Source organism: Eurypyga helias, unplaced genomic scaffold, assembly GCF_000690775.1.
Source record: "Eurypyga helias isolate BGI_N326 unplaced genomic scaffold, ASM69077v1 scaffold16892, whole genome shotgun sequence".
Taxonomy (NCBI): Eukaryota; Metazoa; Chordata; class Aves; order Eurypygiformes; family Eurypygidae; genus Eurypyga; species Eurypyga helias.
Window position 1 is genome coordinate 32,737 of NW_010234209.1, and position 18,828 is coordinate 51,564.

Below are 18,828 nucleotides of genomic sequence, written 5' to 3' on the forward strand. Positions count from 1 at the left end.
ATTTCATATCCATTTCTCTTAGAAAATCAAACAGAAATGTAAATTGTGCTGAGAACCCAGGTGGGTTGACAGTTACTTTAAATGAGGAACATTGACTGAAATCTTCTTAAAAAATTAATCAGAATATAATGTCTGATCTTGAACAGGTCTGCCTCAAGTGACAGTGCTTAATAGCCTGGTTTCTGACAAGGATATCTAGACACCCAGTAGTATCAATAAATAACAAATTAAAGTTTGGTCTGTGCACCTGGATGTTGCAATTTTTTCTACTCCTGAATGGTTGATGAATGCTCTATATCTGTTTATATGGGTGACATTTTTGTTGGTTGGTTGGTTTTGTTTTTCCTCTGAAAAATGTCTCTCATCCTTTTCCCAGCTGCGTCTTTTTTTCTCCTCTATAATCAGGACTACCTTCTATTAAAGCTGCAGCAAGGGGGATGCAGGGCCCAGGGCTTGCATTCAGATGTTCTAGTTCAACCCCCAGCTCTGTCACCAGATTTCTCTGTGATCAAGTCACGTTATCACAGTATTCCTGTCAGCTACAATGGAGATCATAAAACTGGTCTTCCATTCAAAGGTTTTAAAGACCTAGTAACAAAAAAATGCTGTTAACAAGGTGGCAGGTGTAATCTAGGGTCTTTAATGACCATTCATAACTCACAATTTGAGAACCAATGATCTACTAATTACAGATAAAGGTGCAGGACGTGCTTCATCCTAATCTGCATTTTGGCATTGTCTTTGGCATTCATAGCACATGTTTTAAAGAGCACCAGAGGACATGTAGAAGAGAAGCAAGAGAAGTTCAATTAATCCATCATTCAACTGAATCCCTTTCAGTGCTGACACTCCTGCACAAATCACACTAATTTTTGGCTACAATAAGCATAGCAACAGACTCATTTCTAGTCAATATTTACAGTGAAGCCATAAACATTTCAGGGGTCACAATAAAGCCTTTACAGGAACCATACATCAACCATGATTTGGAAAAGCAAAGTAGTTTTAGGAGTATGAGTCCATTAGTATAATTCTCAAAGACAGGAAGAAATATTAACTGCTACGTATCAGAAATTTGATAAATTAGGGTATTGAAGCAATTTGGCCTGATACATCAGGACTGATAGTACTAGAGTTGAACTGTAAATGCCTAACCAAATGAAGAATCAGAAGCCCCAGTATTCTAGTAATTTCTCAAGATCAGCAAGGAGAAGACACCTGCTGTTCTAACTTGCATTGGCTTGCTCAAAACCAGTAAATGCAGTGACACCCTGAGGCACCTGTAGTATGAACAAGTGACAGGCAGAGGTGGAGACACAGCAATGATCCTAGGCTACATTTAAAATTAATCAGCAATTTAAATGGAGGCTGCCTCATTGCTGTTCTATTCCCAAGTAATATCACAACTAAAATAATTCCTAATTAGGAATTTTTAAGTAGGTAAATCTCCAAAAAGCAAATATAAATAAATATACAGCTATGATTAGCTTTACAATCTCAAACAATGTTTAAGAGTAAAAAATAAAACTTTTTTCTATAACTAGCTATAGCATATCAATAACATAAGACAGGTTGTCCCATTTCCACCAGACTGTAAAAAGTCTTAAATAACCTTGTCTAAGTTGTTGAACTGTTGAACTCAGTGTTGAACCTGCTCTGAGCAGATGGCCCAACAAGAGATCTCCTGCAGTTCCTTCCAGCCCAGATCATTCTGTGAAGTGGAATAGGAAGAGAAACTATTTTTGACAAAAGTGTTCACAACAGTGATCTCTCTTATTTTGGGGGCAGAACAATAGAATATTATGTTTTGGGATAATTCAGTGTCAACAGTCCACTTTGCATGTGTACAAAGGGCAAAAAGAAATATTTCACTAAAAAGCCTGTTTTCAATTCCATCTTCTTTTCCACGAGACTGTTCTAAACTCACAAAACTTTGCTCCAAATACTGCTTGAGTACATGCTTTCAGCCCATCAATTACATCTTAAAAATGTACATTTCCTCATACATTTATCTTCATACACCTACACAGTTATTTGGCTGAGTACAGAACAGCAGGTCTAATAAACATCATAAAGGTTCTCCTCAGAAAAACCAAAATAGTTTCACATTGTTAATCCATTTTCCTTCAGTCACTAATTTCTATTTTTAATATTGCACTAAAAGGTAATTACATGGAAAACTATAAAGTCTGGAGCCTTTCCAGTGGTTGCATCAGACATTGATTTACCTCTGCTTTTGAGAATGATTTTAATAACTCCATAGCCATTTAGCATGAGCAAAGACAGCATTTGGCAAGGAAGCAGTACTCTCTCCATTTAAAGACAAAAATTAGCAAGGTACTTCTATGAGAGTATGGCAGATCTGCCAGATGTTTTGGGTGTTTGTTTTTTTCTTTCCCTGTAAAAATTTCTCTTAAAATTCAGTAACATTGTCACACTGAACCAGACTGAATTCCCCAAGTGGTTACAGACGGGTAACTAGTTCAAGAGGATGCAAGAGAAAACTGAAAGCTCCCAGTCTCTAACCTCCACCCTCTAGAGGTTAATGGTGGTTTCTACAGGCACCCCACGATGTGGTTATAGCACACAAACAGACTTCTATTCCTTGAGCTGTACGGCAGTAATCCCTGAAGGGTTCTCAGATACTTCGTGAGGGCACCGCTGAAAAAAGTAGGCTTCTAATGCACTGTAATGCTGTAATTTCATTCACAAGAAACAACACTCAGTCTTCTCTCTACAACATGAAATTTTAGGCTGTTCAAAGACAGTAAATACCCCTGATCGTATACATGATTCCACTCTGGACCCGGCACATGGGAACTCAAATCCTTGACTGATATATTTCATATGACTGGAGGTTGGAAAGCAATCAGCATTTGACAAATGATAGAATTATGCAGGTCTTAGGGTGGCTAAAAAGGACTACGAGGCAAATAACTGATTTTTTTCATTAAAGATCTAGCATTTAATGGTATGGTAAATTTAGCCATAGCCACTGCTTCCACTAGCACTGTGTTGAGATCACCCCACAGAGCACTTGACGTTAAATCTGCCTTGCCACACTGGAAAGAAGGGGAAGAATGTAGTGTGCTAATAACAAGGGATCCCCATCCATGTACCACTCTTTAAAAACACTTCATTAATAAATAACAATAAAGTGCTTTCGATTTCAGACAATGATGTCCTTCAGAGCCAAGCCATCAAAAAGCCATTAAAACAATGAAGAAAACTAGATCTGTATTGGAGCAGAGATCACCTGAACCATGTGTATGGTTGGAGCTTCACAACTGCAACTGCTGTAAAACTACATGTGGAAGCTGGGACCACCCTTCATGTGCAATAGTAAGTTGGAATGCACTTCTCCAAACCACAACAGAAACAATCTTCAAGAAAGTATCAATGGCTCATAAACAAAAACAAGGCTATCCTTCCCTCTACCCAACCAGAACAAAGAGGGACATGACAAGGGGTTTGTTCCACGTGACCACTTCATCCCCATGTACAAACAGGGGTGCACAGACTAAATAATAACATAAAATTTTAGAGTATTTTTGCCTTATCCAGAAAGAGAGAGGGAAGCAGTTGTACAAAAGAAAACAGCTGTAAGTTCTGCCTCAGCTGCTGACTACATCAGCAGAGTCTGGCAGCCTAATTGTCTCTCGAAGAAGCACAGTAGCAGATGCAGAAGGAAACACCTGCAAACACAGGAGAGGAAGAAAATAACTCTTCTGTACTGAAAGAAGTTTTTAATAGATGAAACAGTGGGATGAAAAAAGAGAATGGTAAAATTTCCACAGAAACTCATAAATAAATGTTCCTACAGGATAGCTCAAGATCCACTTCAAAACTGCATTTTTTTCTGAATGCGGCCCCTAAAACATATTTTAGTTGTGTCCACTTTGTTAAAAATTATATATATGAACTTTTTTATCCTGCATTAAGTGATCTTCTATGAGAAAAACCTCAGCACCTCAGCACCATAGTTTATGACCTATGTTTAAAATTAACCACAGATGTTTAATCAAAATTTTATCTAGCTTCCCCATATTTACTGAAAATCAATAATTAGTATCAGCTATTGCTCAGAAGTTAAATGATAGATAGAAGTCACAAGTTAACAGCTTTGAAAATTTACTACGAAATCTCAGCTAATTGAGTGCAGAAAGAAAACTGAGATTACAGTTAGAGAAAAGACAGATTACAGCTCTTTTCCACTATGTCTAAAAGGTATATCATCATAACCAAATCGTGGAGATAGATATGGAAGTGAGATATCACACGAAAGATTATTTTTCAAATGTGTGATAGAATTCATGCCTTTAAACAAGGCAAATCATTCAGTGTGAACAAAAGGAAATTATTTAAATTAAAAGATTCAATCAAGAGAAGTATGAATTATTGAGAAAAACATGGACCGTGAGTTAACCACAGTACTACTTTGTTGAAGAAAAGTGTTATAGAGATCTATTAAAATAAAAAAGCTTAAGAGCTTTTTTGCTCCTCAGGGTAAACAACAAAAAAACCCAAGAATATTAAAAAACATTTAAAAGTTAACACTCAAACTTAATTAGCTGGTATACTAAGAATATTCACTTAACTGTTATCTTCGTCTGAGAGAAAGGTGACAATTATCAAGTAGCTACCTGAAGAAAAGGATTTCTTTCTCCCACAGCTACGTGGACAATACAGAATCAGTAATAAATCCAGCAGTAGCTTGAATGCTTTACTTCATCCTACATTCACTTTACCTTTCTTGAATATTTCATCTGCAATACTTCATACGCCAGATTTATCCTGCAACTGACAGATCTTGAGTCATTTTTCACAGACCATAAACAAACATTCTTAGACTATGAACTAGTGATGGACTCAATGCATTATTAGTGGTACTATAGGAGCAGGCAGAATTTATGCACCTGATGTCTTTTTAAATTGTGAGCTTGGTTAAAAAAACAAACAAACAAACAAAAAACCCCCACACACACACAAAACCCAAACACCGCTACCAACCAAAAAACCCACAACGTTGACTTTTTTTTGAATTGCCAGTTGCTGTAGTGAATATAGAAATATTAAAACATTGTAAAAGAAGATTATGAAAACCATAGTACATTTTATGAAATAAAAATTCCAGGACATCTATATTAGAAACAAAATTTGGACAAAAATGCAGTCTTTTTTTTTACTTCTTTAATATATAGAATGCTATTTCAGAATTCTGTGCAAGTTTTATGTGATTGGAACAATTATGTATGTAACAGTGAAAAACCTATTACAACATGTATTTTAGAGGAGGGATATGAAAAGCATCAAACTGGTATAGTGGATCATTAATTAAATACATGAGAATAAATGGATGGAAATGTGCCAAATGAAAGATGTAACATCACCAACATAAAACATAACAATGTATCTTAACTACTATCTGGCATACGTACAAGGGTCAAAGCTAAAGCTGCATGGCAAGTTTATGTTTGCCTTATCTGAAACTTTCTCCAGACCACAGCTGTGATATTAATTATATGCATTTTACTTTAAAGAGTTCTAGCTGTATACACCAAGGTGTTAAAACAAAACAAAAAAAACTCCAGATGCATAAACTAAACGTTATGAAAAGTATCAGATACTGTCTTAACTGTTAGAACTAAAAAGAGATTTGACACCACCTTCTTCCTTGCATCCCAAAACTGAGATTACCAAAATCAGTCTCAGCTCTTGTCTAATTCTTTCATTGAGAAAAATGCAGATTCAATCTCAAAGTGCAGGAACAGCTGACTAGTTTTCCTTTAGGATTTCCCTTGTACTCTTTCTCCCAAGATTCCCAGTTTTGGCCTACCTTGACCACACAGGCTAGACTTATAAGCAATCTTTTGTTGTGGGAAGGATGAACATCACAAGCTACTCATCTCTCTTGCCCCAGATTTTTTGTGAAATAAACGATTAGGTGTACCAAAGAAAGGGAGAAACAATTTGTAAATTAACAATTAGCTTCTTTCACACATAAGACATGAGTTCTAATCCTTTCTCTTCTGAGCACTTACCAGTATGCTAAATTTTCCTACAGAAATAAGTTTCAATAAAGCTAGTGATTACTCTTTATTAATAAAAGCAATCTGAAATTTTTGTAGGCTACAACAAGGTTTTATTCTGCTTTAGAGTAAATATGAAATTTTATGATTTCCTGTTCTTAAATATTCTTAATTCTTAGGAGCTCGACTTTATCAAAAACATTAAAAATAGCTAAATTCTCTCTGCTTTTGACAAACGTAAGGTACTAACACAGACAAGAAAGGTAGGTATCTTGATTGATCCTAAACTCTTACAAAATAACTATTCTGTCTAAGAACACACCATAGCAATTGTTAGTATTGTTACATGTTTCTAATTTTGCCTCCCAAAGTTAACACAATGTGGAAATAAATAAATTACTAGTATTCCACTGCAGTATAAGAATTCAGTGTCTGATTATTCTTCTTTGACATCATTATTACATAAGTATGTTCCAAGAAAGAGGTATTTATATCAGTTTTTATAAAATGAGTGAACTTTTTTTGGTTTTTTTTGTTATTGAAATTAACCCACATATAAAATATGCATACAGTACTGGTATAGAATTGATTTTGCCTTCCAGAATTCACAGAACAAATAGTACATATTCAGAAGTTTATTTTAATGAAAATGGACTAATCTGAGATTATCAGTGCTTTTCACACTGAACTGCAAAATACTACACAATTTTGGGTTAAGTTTCATTCATCATCATCCAGAGTCTACCATGAGAGACCAAAACCATAATTAATTAAAAATATTAGCAGAAGAACCTTAGCTCCATCAAAGTCAATGTTCCTTTTAATTTAAATGCAAATTTAGGCAAGAATAACAGGATGGTGTTTGGGAGGGTTTTATATAATCACTTTTTGATTTAATACACTTCATCTCAATAAAATAAGTTGCTTTCTCCTTTAGGAACAATATCAGCTGTCCAATGAAGTTAAAAGACAGGGAGGCAGACACCAATGCTGAGGATTTGTTGATTGCTATGTACATACCACCTTTCATCATTCCCACTTCATAGCATTTTCTTAGTCGGCAAGCCTGGCAACTCTTTCTTCTGTTCTTGTCGATGGTGCACTGGTTAGTAGCAGGACACATGTAATCATTGTGCCCTGTAAAATCAGAAGGAAAGTAAGGACACAGTTACACACCGACATAACAAAACTGCCTATAATGCTCTCTCATTTCCCATTAAGTATTCAGTACAGCATGTAACATCTTGAAAAGAAGGTAGGGTTACCATCATAATCTATCCTAAAAGTATTGCTACGGATAGTAGAAACTAACATCTATTAATGACACATTTATTCACGAGTTCTTTAAAAGTACTATTAAAAACACAAATTACAACTTCTGTTAAATAATTAAAATAATAAATAATTAAAGCAGTCACAGAAGAGGACAGATTAATACGAACACGTCCTTTGACTTCCTTTTCTCGTAGCCTGAGAAATACAGTGCCATCTGGTCCATGTCTCTGTGTTTATGTTTAACCAAGAGACTGCACAAAATGGTTTAGAGGTTTACAGAATCAAAAAGGCCTATGCACAGAACATTTTTTTGATATCTACCACAATCTGGGCACTTAAGAAACAAACAACATCATAAAATAGAAACAACAACCATTAATTAATTATTACTCAGGGATAAATCAGCCTCTAATTCCTATTGCATGTCTACTCATATAAGCAAAAACTTTTTGACGTGACAAACACGTAAGTTACCATATGCTGCAACCAAGTTTGGTACTGGTACCTTTTCCTTCAGAGCTCTGTTTCCTTATTTATTACTCTCTACATCTCAATTCTTGTTACAAATATTTTCAGCATACCAAAATTTGTTACTGCCAACAGGCCTCTATTCCAATTTTCTCTTTAAAAATGTGTGCTTAAACCTGCTCTAAAATTTTTGTCCAGCCATAGACGAAGTTCGGCAAGGATAAAAAAGACTATCCAAAATGATCTTATTGGTGTTCTCTATTCATCTAAACACAACCAAGGTACAGCACGCAACGAAACAATTTTACTGCAGAACTGTTTGTTCTTTCTTTCAGGTCAAGGGATCAGCTTGAGGTAGAGTAGGGTGGAGGTTTGACAGAGGCCTTGGTCTCATCAAATCATCTATCCTTGACTAGAAATTAGAAAATAGACTAAAAATTACTATCAAATTACACCAGGAACATCTGCTCTCTAATGCTATATAACTGGGATCCAATCAAAATAAGCAGTCAAACTAAACTTGTTAATATAGTGACAGCTGACTACACACTGCCTCAAATAGACAGAATTATTATTTTTTAGATGTACTTGACAGAACAGCGTAACACTGGAAAAATCTGAATCCATAGGCTTTACTCCAGGACTGAGGTAAAGAGGTAGAACAGAAACACTGCCTCAACCTCATAATGAAAGACCGTTTCAATTTTCAGTTCCTCTGGTAGGATACAGACTGTTCTATATCTGTTTCAAAACACTTCACATGTAAGGGAAAAAAAAAAAAAAAAGAGTCAGAAAGAAAACAGCCTCAGCCATACAAAAATGCAACATCTACAGGGAAAAGGAGCAAAAAGGGAAAGCCATTTTTTTAAGAAAATGCACTTTTATTAGGTCACACTAAACAGCAGCAAAAGATTGTAGTGACTGACCTCAATCACCAGCCTTGTTTTATAATCCAAGCTCTGAAATAGTACGAGAAAGACGGAAAACAAGTATTACTCCTTTCAGAAATTAAGTCAGACTTTGGCAGAATATCTGATCTTCTTCCTAGTGAAGTTAGAAGGTAAATTCGCAAGGGGAAGGAGCACAGGCTCTGAATTCAGCAAATAATTCTGAACATCATTTAGCTCTCTGTAAATTAAGCAGATAAATGTTCCCAGTAAGGTGAAAGCTGACGAACACATACTTAACCACCTTTGCTGGACTGGCTGATGCCTGTGAGGTTCAACTCTCTCTCTCTCTCAAAAAAGTTACAGTATGCCAGAATCAAAAAACAAGTGGAATCAATATCAGCACAATAGCTGTCCTTTTTCACCATGTTCATTTGGGTGATGAACATTTTATTCACTTTGAACCTAGAACTGCTTATTGCAAACTACAAGTGTGTGGGAATAGGCATTTGTTTTACAGAATAATACATAAAATAATCCTATTTGTGATAAAACTACAGTCCCTACTGAAGTTAACATGATTCATATTATCATGTTTTTACTTTGAAAAGTTTTATCTTAAGTATATGCTTTAAAGGTTAACATAATTAGTCTATTTTCATACACACGACCTGCACCTTAGGCAATCCACTCTTCTCTCAAAATGCCTGACAGACTTCACAGAATAAAACCTGTAAAATTTTGAATGCAAAAAAAGAAAGATCTGTGTGTGAGGGGAATAATTCTTCAGACTACAAGTGCCACAGTAATGTCATTGTTTAGAGTTCTTATTTGCTCTAAATCTATGAATAAGATAATGCATTTAATATTTCTCATAATTTTTGGTTTCCTTTAATCTATATGTCTTCAGGAGACTGGAAAAGATGTAAGCAACAAGAAGCAAATATTTGATAATTGGAGTATACAGTAGAATTTATTATCAAATGAATCAGGGAAGAAGAAATAAGGGAAGAAGAAAGGCAGGAAACTTCCCTGCTTCTCCACAATATCATCTTATTTCAAGTATTCAGGCACAGGAAGCAAGGAAGGAAGTTCTGTTTGCAAGGCACAGACACAGACTAGGGTTGTCTAACTTGGGGGGGGGATGGAAGAGAAAAAGGAAGAAGAACACGATTAAGGAATACGTAACGTGCAAAGACAAGTTTTATTTTAAAGTAAAATAGTGTAATTCCACCACTCTGTTGTAAAGTTAATTGTCTTTTAAGTATTCTACCTTGGATTTTATCCTTAAAACTCATCCCCCAACAAAGCTGATTCTGAACTATCTCACTTGTTAGAAGGGTTTTCTTGCTGGTGGGAATCATCAGTGTGAAAGTGGGACGTATCAACAGGAGAGCAGCTGCCCTGCACTTTCTTGTCATGGTATCCAAAGAGTAATACATGCTAGAAGAGAGCTTAATTAGGCCATTTGGACAGTTGGTATCTCAGGAATACCAAGAGGAAGGAATGTCTGCAGTGATCAGTGATACTCCTAAAGGGAAGTACAAGCCACTTGGACTCTGTGGTCTTATTGTTGTGAGTTTTTTAATAAATTATCAGATAACCTCCATAAAATTAGAGGCAGTGACTTTCATAGTGCAGAGCTCCTAGTTTTAATCCCCCTATATATATGACTTGCACTCTCATGAGCTACAAAAGAAGAGGTTAACGGAGCTATTAGACAAGTTCAAGGAGAGCTAGTCTGTTTTACTTATGATATCCCATACATCGTACATTTTAAAACAGTAAAAATAACCTTAAGCATATTTATAGCATCTTATTACATGCTAAGGTCTTTCCAGAACAGGGTGCAAAGATCTGGCTCTTTTCTCAAAGCACTAATTTTAAATGTGACATTCTGATAACAACGAAAAATGAAGGAGGGGGGGAGGGGATGATGAGGAAGCAAAGTGTCAACAAGATGATAATGGCTGAAATTAGGATGATTTTGAGTTTATTCTAACCCAGCCTGTCATAATCAGAGCTTTTTCTTACTGCCCATGCAGTCAGACTTTCTCTCAAACCATGAGTCATGTGGCTAGTATTTACGTTAAGAGACCCATCACTCTTGCCTAAGGGTTCTCGAGACAGCTGTGGCATATGCAACAGCAGTGCAGGCTTGAATCGGAGTGGGCAGTTGATATACCTGTGAGGGCTTCAGTCAGCAAAACACTCCATATTTCTTTAAAGTTAAGTGTTACTACATTCAGCAGAACATTTAAGCATCTGCGTACTTCTAGCAAGTAGTCCCAGCACAGTATATATGGTTAAAGTTAAGTACATGCTTAAGTGTTTCACTGAATTGCAGCTTTGAAGAGCTGAGTTCATTTTGTACTTGACCAGCAAAGATGAAATTTGGGGTCATATTAATATATCAACGGCAATTAACATAACACAGAAATATTTTTCTTCTTAATTGTGTAAACAGGTGCCATCTTATATTCCAGTAACCATCAAGATTAGCAGGACAGAATAATTCGTTTAAATGGTACAAAAGTTGTGCAAAAAAATGAAATAAAGAAAGACCTGCCAGGTTAGGTGTTACCTGTGAAAACACCAGATCCTTCTATGATCTTATACTGACAGTGAAATTATCAGAATTTCATACATGTAGGTGGAGGGAAGGCTAGGGTGTCTGATTTATCCACCACTTCAAGTGCCCAAGAAAGTGATGAGTGGGAAAACTGCAAATAAAAATCAAACCTTGGAAAGAATAGCCTCAACAGCAAGTGGAAAGTTTTCATAAACTAAAATTTAAAAACTGGACATTGCAGATGCTAACCCAACATGAACAAATATTGAATGTAAAATAAGAAGTCATACCAATTTTAAGTTAAAGTGCCCCAATAAAACCTTAATGATTGATTTTAAAATCTCACTCTTTAAAGAACAGAAGGTTATGTCTAATTCTTTTATAAGCACAGACACTCAAATTCACAGTTTAATTACCTTCAGACAAGGTCTTTAGATTTGGAGTTTCAGTTCTCTTAGCAACTACCTTAAACTAGCAATACACTACTACATGTGACAGTAAGAAAAGGGCCTCAAAGATTGTAAAACATGCTTCCTTTGCATCCAGTGTGGAAGTCCTCCTAGACATACCTCAGAAAGAAAGATCACAAAACCACTGAAGAATGAGAAAGGAGGAAAGGTTAAAATCTATATACCCTGTATTATGTCCTTCTTTCATGTAACTCCCACACTGATTGTTCACCTTCTAGTGGAATCTTCTTGCCTTTACGTATGTATAGCACTCTTCACTTGAGCAATTCAAGCCAAATGATTATGATACTGACCTTTCCTTTAACCTTTCCATATACCGTTTCAGCTAACAGAAAAATATAGAATTATATTTTCTACTCCAACAGATAATTTCAAAGTTTTATTATTGGCCTTAGTCCTAAAATTTCCATTTCTGTTTAATCTACAATTTCAGGATTATGATACTGTGCGCAAAGTCTACTTCTACCCCAAATCCATTCCCATCTTTTTTAATTTTAGACAAGGTAACAAAATATAAAGAATATTTTTTTCTCATGACAAATAAAAAAAGACACCAATCCAGATCTCAATCTCTACAAAATTTGGCAAGGAATGTGACATCTAGTTTCTGTTTCCCTATCTGATAGATCACAATTGTTTCAAATCCTTGGCACATGATTAAACCAACAGCTGTGTTAAAGGAAAAACTCCCACAACATATTACTCACAACCATCTCAATATGATCCCTCCAGAGACAAAAAGCATTTTCAGAGAGAGTCATAGGCAAGCCATGGGCATCTTATTCCCATAGACTTGGAATTAAATCTCTTGTATTTTTAGCTTCCAAGTTTATTTGAGCTACAATGGGATGGGGTGGAATTCTACTACAGAAAACTCCCACAACTAGTATCAAGAGGCCAAAAAGTTAAAAATATTGCAAATTACTCTTGTGCACTTAAAGTCCAACCAATTGTTAGCAACAAGAATATTAATATAACTCTATTTTTATCCCAGGTATAACATCAGGTTTTGTCCTGTGATGGGACCTATTGAATAAGTTTTACTAGTCTTATTTTATATTTGGATCTTTGGAACTTGAGTAGTTTCTGGTTTCATAAAGTTTGCAAGGAATTTTATTGTATATATCCTCACAGTACTCCTGTAAATTAAGTGCTGGTGTTTGTATTTTACTGGGGTCCAGGGACAGGATTCTCACTGCACAGAGCGTGCTGTGGTTGTGGACATTTCTAAGCCCAATGAGTTTTCTGCATTGAAGTGTGTAAAACTGAAACTTCAGTACAGTCAACTCCTGGTTTGTTAAATTATTATCCTAACCTTTAACATCAGTATTTTGACAAAAAGCCCCTTTTCTGCCTATGTACCACTTCCTCATGCAAAGTAAAACCTAGTTATGCTCTTCTTTCATTTACTGATATGTTCCTTGATTTACCCACTTACACTCTAACATCATCCATGACTTCTTATACAAGATTCATCCCTTTTATAATCAGAAGAGTCAACAAAGATAATTTAGTTGTCCTGCATAGCTCTGGCCATATTTTAGAGTGGGGAATAACTCTGGGTTTTATAACAAAGGAAGTCAAATTATTTCAACTATTTGTGACTAAATTAAATCAAATATTTGAGAGAAATACATAATCTTATTCAAATAATTCAGTCAATTATGCATATACTACATATGTTATTAAATTAAACCAACAGTTAATTGACATGCTATTTCTTCTACAGTATCCCTGAAGTAGTACACATACTTCAATAAAGTTTGTTAATAGTCTCCTTTTGGAATTAAATTATGTCAAAGATCACTTCATGCACTTTTAGTACATTTGTCATTTTAGTCGTCTTACACAGCTCTCTCTAGTTTGATTTCCACTCTTCAAAAGTGACTACAAAGGACAACTTAACCTACAAAGTCTGAAAGTTTCTGGGAGTGAAACTTACGGAGCCAGTTTGAATCAATAAACCCACCTGCATTAGGTGAGGTTACAAAATCATATTTCCCTTCACACTTTCTAAAACAATTGGAATAGTTAAGCACTTTTGGACTAGACAAAAAAAGTTCTCTTGTAATTTGTAATGTAGAGCTTTTTTTTTTCCCCCCCGTGTGCATATTTTGAACTGCTGACAAGCTCAATCTTGAACTAGGAATAATGTGGTTTTAAATTAAATATTCATTAATTACTTGCAATATGAAGTACTATTTAAGATTTTTTTGTTGCTTGATATGTCACAATGGTCATATCCTAGAGATAACAAAATACCATTAAAGCTAATAATACAGAATACATTAAGTACAGCTTCTAGGGTTTCGAAATTTTGTCTAGGAGGTGGGAAAAGCTTTGGACTTTGCAGAGGAAGAACCAGTGACCACTTATAAAAATCGGACAACAATCAGTGAGTGTTCTCTACTTTCTGGTAAAGTGTGTTGCCCAAATTCAGAAAGTCTTTCAACATTGCCTAGGGTGACATTTCATGTCAGCTAGGAAAATATAGTTTAGATGCTTTCAGAAAACCAGTCTCAGTGAGAGCTATCAATTCACTTTTACAATGGAAGCTGATACTGAATGAGGCTCTATCGTGTCTGACCTGGATCCCGTTCCATCCAGTATTTTCCTCACTGATGGGTAATGGCCTGGAATATTTATTTTATTAAATGTTATTCATTTGCAGGTGACGTGTATGTGTTTGAAGAACAAAGGAAAGACCATAATACTCTGCTAGTCAGACAGAAATAAACCTGAAATAAATGGCAGGAGCCTACAGGGTATGAATTCTAAATTATCTTGGCAAACTGGAGATAGCACATGGAGGAAAAAAAGAGCAAAAGGAACGACCAGTACAGAATCACTATATTAAAATAGGAATAATCAGATGCACAAAACAAGATGGGAAAGAAGTGGTTTCTTCTCTAGAAAAGTATGCTTGAGTTTATTCTGCATCACACATTGATTATGAGTGAACAGTGTCATGTCTTTGTAAACAAGGCAAACATAGTGTTATGAATGTAGACAAATACCAACTGGGGTCGTAAGGTAAACCTATTCCTCTGTTCCATACTCATAAAACATCATGTAGAAGAAAATCATGCTTCAAGAAAAAAAGAAAACAGGAGAATCTCCAAACTAGAGCAACTAAAAGATTAAAAGTCTAGAAAATAAGACCTGTGAGGAAAGGTTGAATAAAATGTGTTTTTTTCATTTTTGGGGGTTTTGTTGTTGTTGTTGGCTTTTTTTTTTTTTTTTTTTTTAAGTGTGATAGCAATCTTTTGTGTTTTAAAGGCTGTTGCAGAAGGGAAGAGAACAATTCTTTTTCTGTGGCATGACAGACAGGAAAATAAACGATGAGCTTAACCTGCAGGAAAGAAGGCTCAAATTTCATAGTAGCTTTCAAAGATAAAGGGAATAAAACATTGGATCAGGCTACAGGTTTTTAAGAAGCAATTCAATAAACATAGGTAAGGAATCAGCAACAGTTGATCCTGTCGCAGGAACAGAAAGATGGACTAGGGTTCAAGGTCCACTGCAGCCCTGATTTGCTTAGACCATGAAAAATAATGAAGTATCTTGGATGTAAGTATCTTAACATCCATGCTGAATGCAGCACTTAAAACTCTGGAAAAGTATCACATTCAAAATTACCTTACTAGGGAAAAAGATGTATTGACTATTGTCTTTCAATAACACTGAAGTTTCCGAAACAAGATGACCACCAGTGAGACTGTTGATATTCAAAATGCACAGTAGGGGACAACAATCAGAGCATGTTTAACTCCAGGCGCTCTAGAGAAAAACTACAAAAATAAATCAAAATAATTTTCATAAGAACCTGGCTGTTAGAGCAGTCCCGTTGATGGCTAAATCCTGGTGGGCTTTCCAAACACGCATTTTCTAGCCTTCTCACTTCCAGTAGTCACCTACCTCTCAAACTGGAAGCTTATGTTTTACACCATGAGACTAGACACCAGCCTAAAGCCCCCGTTTATTAGCTGTGATTATTTCTGCTAGTCTCTCTTTAGGTTCGTGTTTTGTAGTTTTGCTCTTTCTGCTGGCAAGTCATAGAATCAGTGTACAAGCAGTCTTATTAGGGTGTTTCTGTCTTCTGGGCTTCAGGATCTGGACAGCATTTGCAGCTGTTATCAAATAGATTACAAAAATAACATGAAAACAGAGGACAGTAATAGCAAATTAAAAGGAAGATCTCAGAAACCTCCCAAATTGACAGTATTGCAATTGCTGTACTACAGCATTACCTAAACACCCACTTATTACACATGTTTTGCCAGAAAAATTCTCTCCAACACAAAAATATGTATACATTACCACCACTCCTAGCATTGTCGTTTGAAGTACATACTTTCAACAAAGTACAACTCTACCGCTGTGAAGTTCAAACAACTGATAACACTCAAAGTCCATTGCCAAAACTCTCCTACTTGATGGTCAGAAGGCATAACTGTTCACTGAAAACCATGTTCAAGCCACACAACTAAAATACTTCCCAGCTTCAAGAATTCCTGTGTTTTGGAGACCACTATATCTTTGTGACCAAGACATTAATGGCAGGCCTCTGGAACCCCTCAGCACAGCTATTCATCCATTCTCAGATGCCAACCTGTTCTTGTGGAAATGGTACTGCCTCCCATCATCCAGTAATTCTTAACCTAGTACTTGTGAAATATCCCAGATTTTTGTCAGAGTTTACAGCTGGGAGAAAAGTTGAAGAAGGTGCACGTGAAAAACATCAGAAGGGCATAGGAAGGAGGCATGGAAATAGAACTGGGGATTTCTAAAATAATTCAGCAGTTCTGAGATCAAGATGCCCTCCAGTGCAAGAAGTTACCCCTAAATTGTTCTGAATCCTTTGCACTCCCACTGAAGGTTCTCAGCCCTGCATAGGTAGGCATTTGTTGGATGCTTGTCAGAGGTGGTAAGAGTAATTCCTTCCTGTCCTGTAGTCTTTGGTGGCTATCCAAATAAAAAGAAAATTATAAGGAGAGGAAAAGGATTTGTGAGTCAAGAGAGGATTATTAAATTGTAAATGGCATTTTAAGGCCGATGTTGGAATACTTCATCCAATTCTGATATCCACATTTTAAAGAGACTATTATGGGTTTGAAGGGATCAGAAAAGGTGCAAAGACAAAGGACTCAGAAGACAGAAAGATATACAGAGAGATGGAAACATTTTAGTTCATTTAAGAACAAGGTAATTTGATTGTAACAACTTAAGTTATAAGAACTTCCCACAGGAGAGAGATACTAGATACTAAGTGCATGCGATGTAAAAGACAAGGTAATTCAAATTAAAAAGGTAATTTTTTAGCAGATGGGAGAATAATCGTTAGAATAAGCAATTATTAGAAAGCTCTTGAGCCCATAGATCAAGGTTGGGCATCTTCTAAAAGATTTACCTCCATCAAGTTACCAGGCTTTGTGCAGGGGTAGCATATAAAGTTTATACCAAAAGAAGACCAGACTTAATGATCTAATGGCCCTTCTTGGTCTTAAAACCTATAAATATTTTAGTAGAGAAGTACAGTGTGCTGTGATGCGAGTGCTTGTTATGCTTCTGGATTCAAGTCAGTTGACCAAGTACACTCCTGAAGGCTACAGATGCTGGGTGAAGAATAAAGCACTCTTGTATCACCAAGCAACACAGTGTTCTTGGTGTTATATGACTTTTCTCTCCCATGAAACATTATACAGTAATATCAGTCTGCACAGAGTTTACTCAAAACAAGGTCCCAAATCACTTTTGGGACATAACCTAACAAAACAGACTGCCATGGGCAGTTTCAGGAGGCAGCTGAGATTTCCCACCGACTATCTGTTGTTTAAGCAAAATTGAGCAGTTACACATAGTGAGAGACAGCTACTAATTCAGGTTGCCTTTTAAGCATTTGACAGCAAAAAAAAAAGACAACTTGGCATTTAAAATTCACAAAATATCTCCAGAACCATTCCAGCTCCCCTGGATAAAAATGAAGCTATCCATCTCTACTTCGAGTAAGGTCCAATGCAGATGTGAGTTTTCACAAAGTTTAAGTATATACTTATGCAAGTAAGCATAGATACCTCAGATATCACTGAGAATAACAGATACACAGAGAGGAAAAGGATTACGCTATACAGCTTGGTCATTTTTCATATCTGTACTCACTTTTTCCTGGGGTTCTATTAAGAACCATACAGAATGTTTGGCTACAGTCTATTAAGAACATCAGACTTCACTATTGCAATTTTCTTATGAAATCTCTGATGAGAAGTATGAAAACAACGAATCATCTCTGCATCTATATACGTATTAAGAGATACAGGACAGCAAAGCACAAAAGTAGTGTGATTATCTTGCATTTAAGGAAAGACACACTATAAACAGCAACAAAAATCTTTGCTGAAAGCATTTTGTGTTACTTTTGTTTACACAAACAAGTCCTGTGTATCTCAACAGAGGTTAATCATATGATTCCCAGGAAAATTTTTTCCTGTTTTTTTTTTTAATTAATATCTTATATACAATGCAGATACAATAATATTTAGTCAAAATACTCTTCTACATATACACATTAGTACTCGTCATGGTTTATCCAGCACAGCAGTATTCATTCTCAGATATCGGATCACAACCTATTTAAAATTATTACCATTTGCAAGGTAAATAGCACATTTTATCACACATTCTTACTCTAAACATTACTGTCATTTTCATAAATTGGACACATATCCAATGAAAACATGCAATTGCTGAGGTAGAGATCTTTTCCAGATCCAGTAGGAAATTCAAAATATCTTTAAGTTCATCAAGACTGGGTACCTATGACTTTAAAAGTCCTTCAGAGAACTTTTCACATCATCTGTGATCAAATGATCACAATTCTCTCATAAGTACTCATATTCTTGATATTAGTGGATGTAACTTTTTATGATAGCTGTTAACCACAAAAGAGGGGGATCAACTGGAAAAAGTACAGAGTTTAACAAACAGAATCAGAAGTCTAGAAAGTCTGTTCTAGTTGAAGAAGTGGGTTTGTTTAGTCTAAAAATGAGGAGACTGAGGAAAGATATGATAACAGTCTTCAACTATGTAAAAGGTTGTTGTAATACGGCTTCTTCATGCCCACAAGGGAT

The 18,828-nt window shown here is 35.8% G+C and overlaps 1 protein-coding gene across 1 annotated transcript in view; it reads right to left on the bottom strand.

Moving 5' to 3' along the window:
* Positions 1-18,280, bottom strand: part of LOC104517361 (estrogen receptor-like) — a gene marked incomplete at its 3' end in the record, with an annotated part of 48,288 nt that extends 30,008 nt beyond the window's left edge. The window contains exons 1-2 of the mRNA XM_010161988.1: positions 18,274-18,280; positions 7,050-7,166 (exon numbers count right to left, since the gene is read on the bottom strand). Coding sequence (XP_010160290.1) covers positions 7,050-7,166; positions 18,274-18,280 — 124 coding nt within the window. The remainder of the gene's footprint in view (positions 1-7,049; positions 7,167-18,273) is intronic.
* Between the last annotated feature and the right edge of the window lie 548 nt (positions 18,281-18,828).